General features: G+C 35.6%; 1 protein-coding gene across 11 annotated transcripts in view; it reads right to left on the reverse strand.

Annotated features, from left to right (window-relative positions):
* Positions 1 to 392: 392 nt before the first annotated feature.
* KIF21A (kinesin family member 21A) overlaps positions 393 to 15,963 on the reverse strand; it is a 155,422-nt gene continuing 139,851 nt past the window's right edge. For all 11 annotated transcript variants that reach the window (XM_003252305.3, XM_030822625.1, XM_030822627.1 and 8 more), the window contains 5 exons: positions 14,185 to 14,349; positions 11,438 to 11,555; positions 9,381 to 9,551; positions 7,894 to 8,093; positions 393 to 1,680 (listed from right to left, as the gene is read on the reverse strand). In XM_003252305.3, coding sequence (XP_003252353.2) covers positions 1,587 to 1,680; positions 7,894 to 8,093; positions 9,381 to 9,551; positions 11,438 to 11,555; positions 14,185 to 14,349 — 748 coding nt within the window. In that variant the 3' untranslated portion in view covers positions 393 to 1,586. The remainder of the gene's footprint in view (positions 1,681 to 7,893; positions 8,094 to 9,380; positions 9,552 to 11,437; positions 11,556 to 14,184; positions 14,350 to 15,963) is intronic.

Raw genomic sequence — 15,963 nt, forward strand, 5'->3', positions numbered from 1 at the left:
GACCCTTCCAACCCTCCCAACTCTCCCAACTCATCTGCTGTGACACCTGCCAGTCACCAGCCACCCCTTCTCTTCTCTAGAAAACAAGGTCACCACCATCTTAATATTTACAGGAATTTTGTTTTGTTTTGTTTTATCATCCATGTTCAAATTCCTAAATTACACAGTTGAACTTAATTGCTTTAAATAGTGAGTTTCCATGGTTCATCAAGATTAGGTTACTGTTTAAAATTCTCAAGAATATTTCACGTCTAGTAAGCAAAGAAAGGAATGCATATGGATTGCCAGATAGCCAAAAACATGCCTTTTCTTCCATCACACAAAGATAAAATAAAGTTTTACAAACACTGGCCATTCTCTTGCAATTTGGAAAAAGAACAATACAGTAAAAATAATTTCATAGCAACATGTTTATTTAAGCCCTAGCTAAGTTTTCATTTACAAGCAAATATTTTCAGGGGAAAAAAAATCACATAAGACAGTATTTTCAAATGTTATACCATCTACATAAAAATTAAACTTGCAGAATTTACAAATTAATATTCTGAGCAGACAGAAATATTATACATCCTTTTGCAAAATCCAGTCAACAACTTTTAAAAATTCATACAGGCACAACACAAGATAGTCTCTCTATACAATCTACCTATTTACATAGCTTTTCCCACCACAGATGATAATAGCTCTCATCATAGCTACCAAGGTTCACAAACATAATATATTTAAAATATATTTAGCAGCATATAAAAAAATAGATAAAAGGGAAGGAAATACTACCATTAAATAAAAACAAAATTAAATGGTCATAATAGAAACAACTCCATAGGAAAACAGATCAAAATATATTTCTGTTAGGACATCAACAATGTTTCCCATCACAGAATATATGCACAGCACTGGAAAAAAAAAAAAATTTAACAGCATTTTAGTCCTGAGCACAGAATATAGTAGAGCTGCAAAACTTTGGTCAATACAAGTAAATGTCAACATTTAACACAAACTGTCTCCCCTTCTCTGTTAGTAGATTAAGATCAATTCCACCTTATGAAAATTCATCAATAATATTCTCATATCTTATTTTTGTCCATTACATTGAAAGAGCTTTGAAATTTGGGAACCCACTACAGACTGATACAAATACCTGGCAAGCAAACCACAATTTGACTAACATTTTCAATATGTTTAAATACATAAATCACTTGAATAGACTATATGAATGAGTTAACGGTGGGCTGCATTGTATTCCAGGTGTGTTTTCTGACTGTCACAAAAGCAGACGTCTTGGTAATTCAAATAATTTGAAAGTGTGTTTTATAGATAGGCACAAAAATTCAGCCACAATAAAAGTGCGAATAAAGCAATATATCAATTGTAGGATATATATCTATTGGTTGATCTTAAAACTAAGCACACAGGATAGTACACAATTTTATTAGAATACCATTTATAGTCAGCAGTTGAACTCAGATATATTTTCCAGTTAATCCAACTCATATGTTTTGCCTAATAAGTGCAGGACAACATTTTCCATAAAGAATACAGAGTATTATCACAGCATTCAGTTTACAACTTATCTTCATTCATGTTTAATTACTGGCAATATCTTCCCCCAGATCTCCTGTGTCAGAGATCTGACCATCTTGCAAATTGCGAGCTTTCCAAATTCTCACAGTTCGATCACTACAAAAAAATAAACAAAACATGGATATATTGAACAAGGGCAGAAAGATAAAGAAATAGCTCTTATGATTACTTATCATGGAAATATTTTCTACATAGGTCTTCAAGAAATCCAAGTACAAATATGCATTGTCTCATTTGTATAGCAAACACATACCTTAATAATGATAACAGCTTATATTATCAAGGGCTTACTGTGAGCCAGGCATTGTTACCCTGTGCCCTTTACATATGTTAACACACATTTAATTCCCTTTAACTACCATTAGCAATAGGTACTACTATAATCCTCTTTTTATTGAAGAGCTAATTAAGGCCCAGATCACATGTAAGTGACACAGCTGAGATGTGAATCCAGGCAGTCTGGCTCCAGAGCTCTATCTCTTTAACACTGGGTCTGCACTCATTATTCCAAAAAACAGTATGTGATTTGACATAGTGTCAGAAGTCTTTAGGCAAAACAGCCTGCAGGTCACAGTGAGGCTTCTAGGCAGGGAGAAAGCTGGGGCAGGGTTTCTAGGGAGTTAGCTAATCTGGCAAAGTCATGAAGAATTATCTCTGGGTAAACTCAGCAAATAAGCCTACAGAAAAAGCAAGAGGCTACTGAGAAGTGAACTAATACTCCACCTAGCACAGAATGTAGAAGATTAAAAGCGATTCTGATGCCCCGTAAATATACAGTTATTGTTAATTGAAATTGAAATTTTTTATAAAAAGAGAAGAAACAGTATTTCTGAGAAAACATGTTTCTGTTGCCCTCGCAGGTGAATACTGGGGACCCGTCATTAGATAATCACATTTCTTAACATATCTCTCATGGTTAAAGAAATGTTTCTTTTTCCAATTTCCTGATTAATCCAAAGTAAAAAACATAAATAAGAGTTTCCATGGAATTTAATAGTTAAAATGCACTTCAGAGATTATGTATTCCATCCCAAGGGAAAAAAAGGTTTAGTGGAGTGCCAATGTAACACAGCAAAGGCTTTCTAGAACCCAGGCTTTCTAGATTTTAATCAGTTATCTTCTCACCATCCCACACAGCACACATCCATTGATAACAGCAATGGACTATTTTCATTTATCCACCCATTCAAGCATTGCATTTATTCATTCAACCATTTACTCAACAAATGTTTACTGAGAACCTGCTACATGCCAAGCATGCTTGGGATATGCTTTTTTTTTTGACAGAATCTCGCTCTGTTGCCAGGCTGGAATACAGTGGCACGATCTCAGCTCCTCTGCGCAACCTCTGCCTCCCAGGTTCAAGAGATTCTCCTGCCTCAGCCTCCCGAGCAGCTGGGAAAACCGGTGCATGCCACTATACCTAGCTAATTTTTTTTGCGTTTTTAGTAGAGACGGGGATTCACCATGTTGGTCAGTCTCGATCTCTTGACCTCGTGATCCGCCTGCCTCGGCCTCTCAAAGTGCTGGGATAACAGGCGTGAGCCACTGCGCCCACCCTGGGATATGCTTTTTTTGTTTGTTTGTGTTTGTTTAAAAAAAAGCATTCTAAGTGCTTGGGATATGCTTTTTTTTTTTTTTTTTTTTTTTTTTTTTTTTTTTTTTAACAGAGTCTCACTCTGTGGCCCAGGCTGGAGTGCAGTGGCTCAATCTCAGCTCACTGCAAGTTCCACCTCCTGGGTTCACGCCATTCTCCTGCCTCAGCCTCCCGAGTAGCTAGGACTACAGGAGCCCGCCACCACGCCCGGCTAATTTTTTTGTATTTTTAGTAGGGACAAGGTTTCACCGTGTTAGCCAGGATGGTCCCGATCTCCTGACCTCGTGACCCACCTGCCTCGGCCTCCCAAAGTGCTGGGATTACAGGCGTGAGCCAACACGCCTGGCCAGGATATGCTGTTTTAAAAAAACAAAAATAAAATTTAAAAGCTCAAATCTTTTGCCTTTGTAGATCATATATTCTAGCAAAAGGAGACAGACAATAAACCACAATAAATGATTAAAAGGTGATAATAAATATTAGAAGGTGACTAGTGCCACAGGGGTGAAAAAAAAAGGAGAGCACAACCAAGGGGACCCGGAGTGCTAGGTGATAGGAGAGATTACAATTTTAAATAAAATGGCCAGGATACTCTTACTGAGGAAGAAAGACTTGCAGGGTCAGGACATTTGAGAGAAAAACATTCCAGGCCAAAAGAGCAGCTAGGGCAAATGCCCTCAGGCAGGAGTGGCTTTGGAATGTTCAAGGACCAGCAAAGAGGTTATTGGGATTGCAAGAAAAGGACAAGCCAGAGGGTACCAGATGATAAGGCAAGGGCGATAACAGATCTTCAGAGGGCAAGATCAAGTATGGACTCAACTCTAAGTGAAATGGAGGACCACTGTAGGGTTTTGAATAGAGAAGGAATATCATCTAACTTATACTTTTAAAGAATTATTCTAGATTTTGTGTTGAGTGTAGACTACATATGAGCAAAGGACTTTGTTTAGAAGTCTATTACAGTAATCCAAGAGTTGATGGTGATTAAGTCTGGTGAAGAAGTAGAGGATGTGGTAAGAAGTGGTTAGACTGTAGATATAATTTAAAGGTAAAACTAACAGCACTTGATGATGGATTAGATATGGAGTACAAAAGAAGGAGAGGAATGAAAGGTTCTGTCCCGAGCACAGAAATGTCAAGGAAGCCATCAACTGTGATGGAGAAGGTTGTAGAATGATCAGGTTTCTTGAAAAGATCAGGAGCTCAATTTTGGATACGTTAAGTTTGAGATGATTAAATTTCCACCACTAGTCATGACAGAGTAACTCACACTAGGTTAACCCCCCTATTATAAACAAAGAGAAAACTTGACAAAATTTATGGAGCAGCTGTTTTCAGACACTAGGCAACAGGCAGTGCGAGGCTGTGATCCTGGAGAAAAGGGAAACAAAGATGAACTGTGTGATAGCCCCAGGTATCTGCCTGGAAGCATTTTCCACACCACAGCAAAGGGAGAGAGAACCCGAGCAGAGAACCACAGGAGCACTTAGTTGAAGAGACAGAAAACAAAATCCAGAAAGTAGAGAAGAGGAGAGATCTATGCAGAGAAAAGAACTCTACAAATCTACATAGGGTCCCCTAAAGTCTTTGACTGAATGTTAAGTTGTACATGAGTAGAGTGCAACTATAAGGTCAGACAGCAAACAGCTACCAGGGAGCTATATATTGAAAACCTCCCAGAGTTCATACAGGGCTATGAGATGTTCAATTTCTGACCGGTATAGTAGAGAGATACCACTGAACACCTGGGACATTCAGTAGAACTGCAGGAAGAGTTAAACTTTCGTAGGAGAGCCAACTAACCCTAGAGTAATGGCTACTCTAGACCTACCTAACAAAGGTTAAAAACAAGTGTTAAAAACATAAAACTGAACAAGTAATCCAATTGCCTGATAAACAAAGCCTGATACTCTTTAAATGAATAAAAAGTACAACAAAATTGAGATACTCAAAATATTACAATGTCTAACATTTAATAAAATATTACTTGACATGAAAAGCAGCAGAAGAAAATGAGACCAGTAATTATGAGAAAAATCAATGATATCAGATCCAGAAATGACAGGTATGATGAAATTATCTGTGTAAGTTATAAAGTGCCTCAGTTTTCCTATTTGTAAAATAGAGATTATAATAATAATACTTAACTTCTAGAGTTAGTCTCAGGACTAAATGAGTTAATATCTGCAAAGCACTTAGAACAATGCCTCGCACATAGTAAGCACTATATAAATATTTATTAAATAAATAAGTGGAACTAATTTTTTAAAATTCCGTCTGATTTTATTGGTTATTTTCCTGTGATTTTGAAAATATGTAGTAGACATATTTGCACGTGACATACACTGAGTAAGCTGAGAAAAAGTTTAGCTCTTCATCTGCACAGCAAAAGAAACTATCAATAAACAGACAACCTACAGAACGGGAGAAAATATTTGCAAACTATGAATCTGACAAAGATCTAATATCCAGCATCTTAGGAACTAAAACAAATTTGTAAGGAAAAAAACAAACAACCCATTTAAAAGTGGAAAAAGGTCATGAACAGACACTTTTCTAAGGAAGACATACATGCCGCTAACTAGAATATGAAAAAAACCTCAACATTATTAGAGAAATGCAAATCAAAACCACAATGAAATATCATCTCACACCAGTCAAAATGGCTACTATTAAAAAGTCAAAACTAACAGATGTCAACAAGGTTGTGGAAAACGGGAACACTTATACACTGGCTAGTGGGAGTGTAAATCAGTTCAACCACTGTGGAAAGCAGTGTGATTCCTCAAAGAGCTAAAAAACTACCATTTGACTCAGCAATCTCATTACTGGGTGTATAGCAGAGGAATATAAATCATTCTGCCATACAGACACATGCACACAAATGTTCATAACAGCACTATTCACAATAGCAAAGACATGGAATCGACCTAAATGCCCATCAATGACAGACTGGATAAAGAAAATGCAGTACATATACATCATGGAATACTATGCAGCCATAAAAATAAATGAGATCATGTATTTTGTGGGAACATGGATGGAGCTGAGACTATTATCCTTAGCAAACAAATGCAAAAACAGAGAACCAAATATCACATGCTCTCACTTATAAATGGGAGCTAAATGATGAGAACTCATAGACACAAAAAAGGGAACAACAGACACTGGGGCCTGTTTGAGGGTGGAGGGCGGCAGGAGGGAGAAGAGCAGAAAAAAGTAACTATTGGATACTGGGCTTAGTACATGGGTGATGAAATAATCTGAACAACAAACACTGGTGACACAAGTTTACCCATATAAAAAACCAGCACATGCACCCCTGAACCTAAAATAAAAGTTAAAAAAAAAAAAAAAAGTTTAGCTCTTCAAAACTGAGACCATATCCTGGAAGGTAAGTAAGTATAATTACATTACATGTCAATCCCCAGGCCTCACTGATACACAATACTAAGTCTTGTATCGGGTGTCCCACAGCCAATGTGGGATATATCCAGTAAATTTTCAAGGACACAAGAAGTTTCCAAGGAAGTAAGCAAAAGTGGTGACTTTTCAGAAAGTAATGCATCTTGGAAATAGCATCAATGAAGCATCAAAGGTAAGCACCTTAGAAAAACAAAATAAATCGGCTCTGATGCAACTTAAAGATGAAAGTAAATCTAAATGAAAGGAGAAATTCAATGGAAACTGCACAAATAAAAATAAATGACACAGAAATAAAGTAAAGGCTTCAAAATAAAATCAGGGTGTTCATGCATTTGAGATACACTGAATAAAGGCAGTGCTCAAATTAAAGAGATATAAATGGTACACAAACAAAATTGGGAGGTGTTTTAGATAGATATTCATAAGAAATTACATTTCATTTGAATGAGACCTACACTTCACATTATATAATACATACACTTTCCTTTTCAAAGTACATATATACATATACTATATATAATGTCATTTATATATATAAACTGTCATTTTACAGTCACATCTTTCTACCTCCTTCAAGTATCTTAAATGTCACTTTCTCCATGAGGCCTTCACTGACCACCCTATTTTGTCACCCTGCCCTAGGAAAATCCCATCCCCTTTCTCTCTTTTCTTTTTCACCATTGCACTTGTCACCATCTAACATATTCTACTTATTTTCCATTTCTTCTCATAAGAATATAGACTGGGTTTGGGGATCTGTTTTGCTCACTGCTCTATTCCCAGGAGTCTGGAACAATTCCCAGCACTTAGAAGACTCATTGTGAATGAACAAATGAGTCAATCAATCCAGCCATCCACAAGCGGGAGGAAGCAGATGTTATTACTACGTACTTATACTTTAAAGGGAGGAGGAAGCACAGAGAGTTTTTAAATAATTTGTTCCAAATATGAAGAATGGCAAATTTGTTGCCCTTCTGAAAATAAAAATCCTTAGAAATTAGTCATTATTTTCTAAAAGTCAAAATCATCAAGGAAACATGTGACAGCACACTTCCTAAAATAAGCAGAGTGCTATACAGGAGTAACAGTATTGTCATGTAACCTGGGGTGCCTAAATTCAGTGCCCACATGTACATCAGAAAATATAAATAAGACATCTTAAAATAGACATTAGAACGATTATAAGAAGGATTTTGCATATTCAATGTTTCTAGATATTTACAACATATTTATTAAATCTGAACGGAAACAACCAATATAGAGAAAAATAATATAAGAAAACTTACTCAGCTGCAGTAAAAATGTGGGTGGAATTAACACATATGGCATTGATAGGACTATCATGACCCTTCATCTCTCCAACTGGCATAAAAGTATCCATGTTCCAGACTTTCAAAATGCCCCCTCTGCAGCCACTGAGCAAAACTGGGTGGTCTGGCACCACTCCCAGGGCACAGACCCAATCCTTATGTGCATTTGGAACTTGCTAAAAGAAAAAAAGTGAAATCAGCAGCTTAAGGAGAGCTTCCAAACTGACATTTTCACATGAAAATAAACTGAAAAACATTTTATTGCCAAAACTTAATATTCGGAATTACCTGGAGAAAGTTTATTTTCTATGCAATCACTCTTAGTGATTTAAAGAAATAAATGGATAATTTGCTTCCCAACTTGCCTCACTAATTTTCATCATTGTTATCAGCATTTAAGGGCTATAATTTACAGAATGTAAAAGACCCTGAAAGTATATAGAACTTTCGAGTATCACATCCTCTTCATGGGCAGTAAATATCTTACCTTTCTCCAAAATGTATTAAATAAAGCAAGTTTGAAAACTGCAACCTGGTATGTGGACTATAAGGACTGGCTCATAATACCACCAGTTTAAACTTTCAATAGAGAATATAGAGGCCTGAAGATTTCTGCAGAAGACCAGAGATAATCTACATATTTCATGATGAGTAAACAGTAATTACAAGATCAGACTATATGACTATACTTCATGCATAGGTGTATTTATATGCACAATATAAAATTATAATCATGAATGCAGGTTTATTTTTAAAAAGCTTTCGAATGCAACGCTGTATATGCATCTATTGCCAAGTTTTTCCTAATATTTATGTTTCTTGTTTGTTTGGTTTTCATCTGCTGATTACAAGCAGGAAAGTGGAAGCAACTATGACATATACATACCCACACATATATATAAGGAAAAACTTGAAATTGAAAAGAATTTCATCTGTTAACTAATTTCTTTTCCAGGGAATTAGGAAAAGAGCAATATTTGAATTTACTGACACATCACTTCAACCCAACTATTATTTTGTAGGAAATGAGAGAACCACCACTCTTAGATGCATGAAAATGCTCTTATAAATAAGGAATTATTTATATTACTCTTGACTTTAGCTAAACTTGGAACTCTTTGGAATACGTGTACATAAAACAAAAGCAAAACAAAATGAGAAACTGCAACTGCACTACTCCCAGGCTGATTTTATTTAATAAACACATGCATGGAGCAACCCTAGATCTTTCAACTCTTATCAGCATCTCTTCTTCTCTTATCTAGCAGGTATTATTCAATGTTGAATGTTTCCCTTCTCCCAGTGAAGAACTCTGGGGAGGATGAAACATTCTTTAAGAAAAAGGCCTGATTAATATTATCTGTAAATGATAAAAATCTACATAGAAGCTCTTCAAGTTCTTCTACAGGCTACAGGATTGTGTTGAAATGCCTACTCTATACCATGAAAAGGTTCTGCATTACCTGAAGAAGGTCTTTTTGAGTTAAGTCCCATTTCTTGATTCCATTATCTCTAGACCCACTAAATAGGTTATCCCCTTGAATGGTTAGTGCTTCTATGCCATCATAATGAGGGGGTTCAAAATTGTGGGTGGGACTCACAGTCCCAAGAGCTCCTTCTGTAACATCAAACATCTAAAAAGGTAGAAACAAAGCAGTTATCCTATTTAAATTGCAAATAAACACCAACATTTGTACAGTCCTAGAAACACATACACATGTATGTGTTTAATCAGACATGACTTGTTTTGTTACCTATTGTTTCTGGTTTGTTAAATGTTTTCTTTTTATTTATTTTATTTATTATTTTGAGATGAGGTCTCACTATGTTTCCCAGGCTGGAGTGCAGTGCTTATTCACAGGTGCAATCATATTGCACAGCTGCCTTAATTGCAGGCTCAAGCGATCCTCTTACCTCAACCTCCCAAGTAGCTGGGATTACAGGCATGCAACATGGCACCACCTCTTAATTATTGTTTTGTTTTGTTATTTGTTGTTATGCATGTTTTACTAAGTTAATTAAATTAACCTGGCATGAATGATAACTGAGGATAAACCTGTGCCCTTTTTTTCACACTACTTTTGCTTGCATGTTACATGCTTTGTGTCTGTAGGCTTTTAAGAAAGGAAACCAGATTTTTTTCATGTATAAGTGCACAAATGATATGTTCAATAATAAAAATATTACATATCAATCCAGTTGAAATTCAAATAAACAATATGGTTATTATTTAATGACTATTAGGTAACTCTGCAGGCCCGGAGGTCATCTCCAATTCCCCAAAGCTGCTGTTCAAAACCTTTTCACTTTCCTCAGTTGCACTCATCTCTCTTAGCCCATAACCTTGTGCTTTCCTGAAAAGGCTAGTGTCATAAAAAATAAACTTTTTAGACACTCTCCTCCATTCTAAAAGTTTCTTGTTATCTTCAAACTTCTTCTTACCCTTCTCTTCTTTATCAGAGGCTAAAGTATACTTACTTATTTTCAATGTTCACATCTATGATCTAACTCCTCCTACCACCTTCATCAATTGCCACCACTTCAGTTTTCTCCTCACTCATTCCCTCTCCACTAAGCCCAATTCCTAAGTACATAAATATGTTCATGTCTCTAGTATATAAAATCCTCTTTTCTTAACCATTCTAATTTCAAGTCATTAACCCATCTCTCATTTCTTAATCAAGGTTTCTAGAATGAGTACTTACATTCTTCCTACCTCTCTTTCTTACCTTCTTCCTATTGATTCTCACAGATATTCCCCAAGGCTGAGTTCCCAGTCAGCTTCTCTCCACCTTGGCCACATCGTCAACTCTTAACTCTTTGAACATCTGGTTCTCTTTGAATGGCTCCCCAAACCTACATCTCTAGTCACAACTTATTTTAAACTCTAGACTTGAATTTCTAATGGCCTTCTGGCCATGTGAATGTCCTTTATTAGTACTTCATTTAACATTTAAATTTAACATTTTTAGAATCAAACTATGCATCTTTCCTTACCTTACCTGTTAATTTCATAAAATTCTGAAGATCATAATATTTTCAGGATAAAAGATCATGACAATAAGACTCATGTACGAGTTGGAAGACTGAGTTAAAGGAGCTTTAAAATGGTTTCCAACCTTTCTTCTATGAAAAGTGAGAATGCATGATTGAATAATAAGATAACAAAACCACTAACTATGAATGAGGAAAAGATTAAAAAGAAAAAGCAAAGACTAGAAAGGAAAAAAGAAAATAAGAGAAAGGGGTCCTAGATGAATGTGAATACTTCAAAATTATCATTTAATAGACAAATATAATTCAGAAAGTCTCTTTTTTTATTTTTTTAAAATTTTTGTAAACACTGTTTTGTTTATTTATTTATTTATTTTTATTTATTTATTTTTTTATTATTATACTTTAGGTTTTAGGGTACATGTGCACAATGTGCAGGTTTGTTACATATGTATCCATGTGCCATGTTGTTTTGCTGCACCCATTAACTCGTCATTTAGCATTAGGTATAGTCTCTTATACATACTTTGATGTAATGATCCTTGGAGCCAGTGATGATTAGATCTTGTCCATTGGAAATCTGATCCACAGTAAGGCACATAACAGGGCCTAGGTGTCCTGTTAACTTTCCTGTAGACTGAAACCTTTAAAAATAAAGAAAAATAGTTTTGTTTAAAATTATTTCTTAGTATGATGGGACTAAGCCTCAACATAAACAATCTACATTCTTTCATAAAATAATTCACTAACTTTTTTTTTCTTTTTATATGTTTAGAGATAGGATCTTGGGCCAGGTGCAGTGGCTAATGCCTGTAATCCCAGCACTTTGGGAGGCCGAGGTGGGCGTATCACCTGAGGCCAGGAGTTTGAGACCAGCCTGGCCAACATGGTGAAACCCCGTCTCTACTAAAAATATAAAAATTAGCTGGATGTGGTGGCAGGTGCCTGTACTCCCAGCTACTCAGGAGGCTGAGGCAGGAGAATCGCTTGAACCTGGGAGTGGGAGGCTGCAGCAAGCCGAGATCGAGCCACTGCACTCTGGCCTGGGCAACAGAGTGAGAATCCGACTCAAGGAAAAAAAAAAAAACAAAAAAAAAAACAGAGATGGGGTTCCATTATGTTGCCAGGCTGAAGTGTGGTGGCTATTCACAGGCATGATTATGGTACACTGCAGTCTCAATCTCCTGGCCTCAAGCAATCCTCCCACCTCAACTTCCCCAGTAGCTGGGACTTACAGGTGTGCATCACCAGCTTTTTTCATTTTAGCTCCACATCTACGAAACTCTGTTCAAGTTAGTCAAAACTAATATAATCTATGATGCAAACGCGAGAGTCATAAATTATTCCAAAGCTGACTAATGTCATTTAGGTAAGCAAAAAAGCAGCAGAAGTGCAAAAAATGATTAATTTTAACTCCAACCTAAATCCACCTAAACATTAATCTGCTAAATGTCTGAATATGTGATAGGCATAGGACTGATTAGGTCCAATTTGAATTTCAAATAAAATGATGATATCACTGATGTAATTACAAAATCAGTAACAGTACTGAGAAAGTAAAATTATTTTATTACACACACATTTTCACAAATACACATAAATGCATGTACATCATATATACACATATATGCACATATATACATACATATATCTATGTACACACAGATATGTGTGGATGTGTACATCAGACAATAAGTGGTCCATTTCATCAATTATTATAAAGACATGAAAATGATCAGCTATGCGGCTGGTAGAAAACTGTGTGATGTCAGTTGTCAGAGAGTAACAATGAACCTTTGTTTCACAGCCCTACCTCAAATCAAGCTGCTGGAATAAAGACATGTGTCTAGCTTCTAAGATATTACAGTTTCTTGAAAACTATTCTCTTAGTTCCTTTGTTAAGATCTACACTTAATTAGTAGTATCTTGCTGAAATCAACCAGGTTTCCAAGAGTCAAACTTATCAGCAAATTAAAAAGTGCAAAAGATTTTCGAAAGCTGGTATCTTTTCTGCCTTGTGTCATGATTTTGACTATTTCTTCTATGGTGCTCTTACTATGAGTCAGATTAAATATCTTCAAGAATAAACCAAGTCCTCACTTCTTTTCTCATTTTCTTAAAAAAGTACTGTTTTAAATTTTCTACATTTTGTTTATAATACAGTAGTTAGGACCCTGCTTTTTCTCTTATCTATTTATCTATAAATTATGTTTATTATACTTTGCCAGTCATACTTTAACATGCTTTAAATGTTATAAATTATAACACTAGTTTTTCTCAATGTTTTTCAAAAAAACATCCATTTGATTTACCATTGGCAAATCCCTTCTGGATGAGAGGCACCCCATATTACCTGAACAGGAAATGTTACTAAGAATCCTGTAATAGCCTGCTTAATGGCCTTTATCCTCCATTATAAGATGAGCTCTAAGAAGGTAGATCTAGGTTGGGCACAGAGGCTCCTGCCTATAATCCTAGCACTTTGGGAGGCTTAAGTGGCAAGAGCATTTGAGCCCAGGAGTTCAAGACCAGCAACATTTGTCTTGCTCTGTCTTTATTCCTAGTACTCACCACACTGTTGGTGCAATGCCTGACATATTTGGGTTGAATAAATATTTGTTAACTAATAAGTGAAAGTTTCCTTGCTGCCAAAATTTTAAGAACTAGAAAACAAGCTAACATAAACACTCAACTAAAGGAAAAGAGTTCACACTTCATAGGAAATAAAAATCGAATGAAAGATGTAATGCCTTAAATTTTAATTTATCTTTTTTCTTTTTAACTATTTTATCTTCTTATTACTTCATAGATTACATATATTTTATTTTATATTCACAAAAATTCTGTGAGGACTTTATGCCTAAAGTTGTTAAATTAATTTTATAAATGAAAAAATTTAAGATATAAGATGCTTAAATGATGTTGCAAGAAATAACTCTAACAAGAGTGCTGGTGAAACTAGGATGAGAATCTTGGCCTCTTCCTAGTAAACAACATGACTTGTAGGCAAATATTAAGAAATTGTAATGTTTCAATTTTATTTTTCCCCCATATACTTATTTTCCCCAGCAACGGAGATTAAAAAAAAGAGAAAATTGTCAGTTTGTGAATAAGGACACGAGACATTTAGAGGTACTATGCTGAATAAAAAAGCCTATGATTTTACATTAACTTCTGGGGTCATAAAAATTGGATTTCACATGCACTAATGTTATTAATGTCTGAAGTTGTATTTGCCATAGGCAAGAGGTATGTTTTCTTAAAAGTATCTACCTTTTAAGATCCCACATTCTGACAGCATTTCCAGAAGCAGCATAGAGGAAGGTGCCAGTTGGGTTTAGGGCAATTTGATTGATCTGGTTCTCTCCAGAAGGAGTAGCTACTGTTCGACTGGTACTTGCAGAACAAGCATCTCCAAGAGTAACTTGACCTGAAGACCTTAAGAGATACAAACAAAGCAAAAAAGTCACATTTCTGGACTTGGGTTTGGCTTAGAATTCCTTGAATTCCCAGGAAACTGGCTGTAGGCAACAACAAGAGCAGTGTCCTTTTGTCACTATATGTATACCACCTAGCACAGCACCTAACACAGAGTTGGTGCATATAAATAATTATTTGATAAGTGAAGAGATTAATAAATAAAGTAAGATTATGAATGAATAAAATAAGATTACATGGTTTAAAACTCTTACTTGGTATACTAGTAATTCCAGGCCCTGAGTTAGGAAGGACTAAAACATCTTTCGGAAAAGATTAGATTTTTTTTAATGTTAAACATAAAAAAATCAACAAATGGCTGGGTGTAGTGGCTCACCCCTGTAATCCCAGCACTATGGAGGCCGAGGTGGGTGGATCACCTGAGGTCAGGAGTTTGAATCCAGCCTGGCCAACATGGTGAAGTCCCGTCTCTACTAAAAATACTAAAATACTACTAAAAATACAAAAATTAGCTGGGGGTGGTGGTGTGTGCCTGTAATCCCAGCTACTCAGGAGGCTGAGGCAGGAGAATCACTTGAACCTGGGAGGTGGGGGTGGCAGTGAGCCGAGATTGCACCACTGCCCTCCACCCTGGAAGACAGAGCAAGACTCCGTCTCAAAAAAAAGAAAAAAAAAAAATCAACAAATGATACGTTGCCACAAAAGTAATTCATTTTACTACAGCTTCCAGAAGCACCACCCCCCTCCAACCAAGGGCCAGGCTTACCAATACTCTTTTGTATATAAGAATTGCCTTTCTGGATTAAAGACAATGGAGACCTTTTGAATTATTTGCAGTTTTCATTTATTTTAACCCAATCATAGATGGAGTATCTAAGGCCTTAAACATAACGTATGCCTATTTCTTCAGATAAATTCTAGGTGAAATTTTTTTTAAATTTTGAAACATTTTCTTAGCTAACTTCTAAAATATTAAGCCATAATCAATCTTTTCAAATTTAACTTCAGTGATTCAATTGAATTGGTAAATTCTACCATAAGATATATTATATCTTAATATACGATATAATAGTATTATTTTTCTACAAGTTTCAAGACTTATATTCAGTACAAAGAATAATAAAGTAGTTCTCAAATTATAAAGCAGCACTTAAAAATAGCCTCTACTATCTCTATAAATTAGTAAAAATTAACCTTTCTTATGCTCCCTTCTCTCATTTAAATGATTACCGAGTTTACGTCAATTTTGATTATTAAAATAATTCATCAATATCACAGCAAAAAGAATCACTTGTTTTACACTCTTAAAGACAAATACAATAATGAGCACAGAAAAAACAAATTCATCCTCCAATTATCCAACATAACCTGCAGTTATGAAATTTGTACTCACACCAAAGCAGTCTCAGTCCTTAAAAAACACTCTCAGCTTTTCAATCTCTGTTAATTAAAAGTTGTAAGTACCTCTTCACTGCCTACCATGCTGATTTCAGCCATTTCCCAAGGAATGGTAAGCAAGTAATATAAAACATTGAACTCTATCAAGTAAGAAATAGTATGAAAATGTAATACCTTATATTTGGGAGGGAGAAAATATGAAATGTATACTTAGTC

Source organism: Nomascus leucogenys, chromosome 11, assembly GCF_006542625.1.
Source record: "Nomascus leucogenys isolate Asia chromosome 11, Asia_NLE_v1, whole genome shotgun sequence".
NCBI classification, from domain to species: Eukaryota; Metazoa; Chordata; class Mammalia; order Primates; family Hylobatidae; genus Nomascus; species Nomascus leucogenys.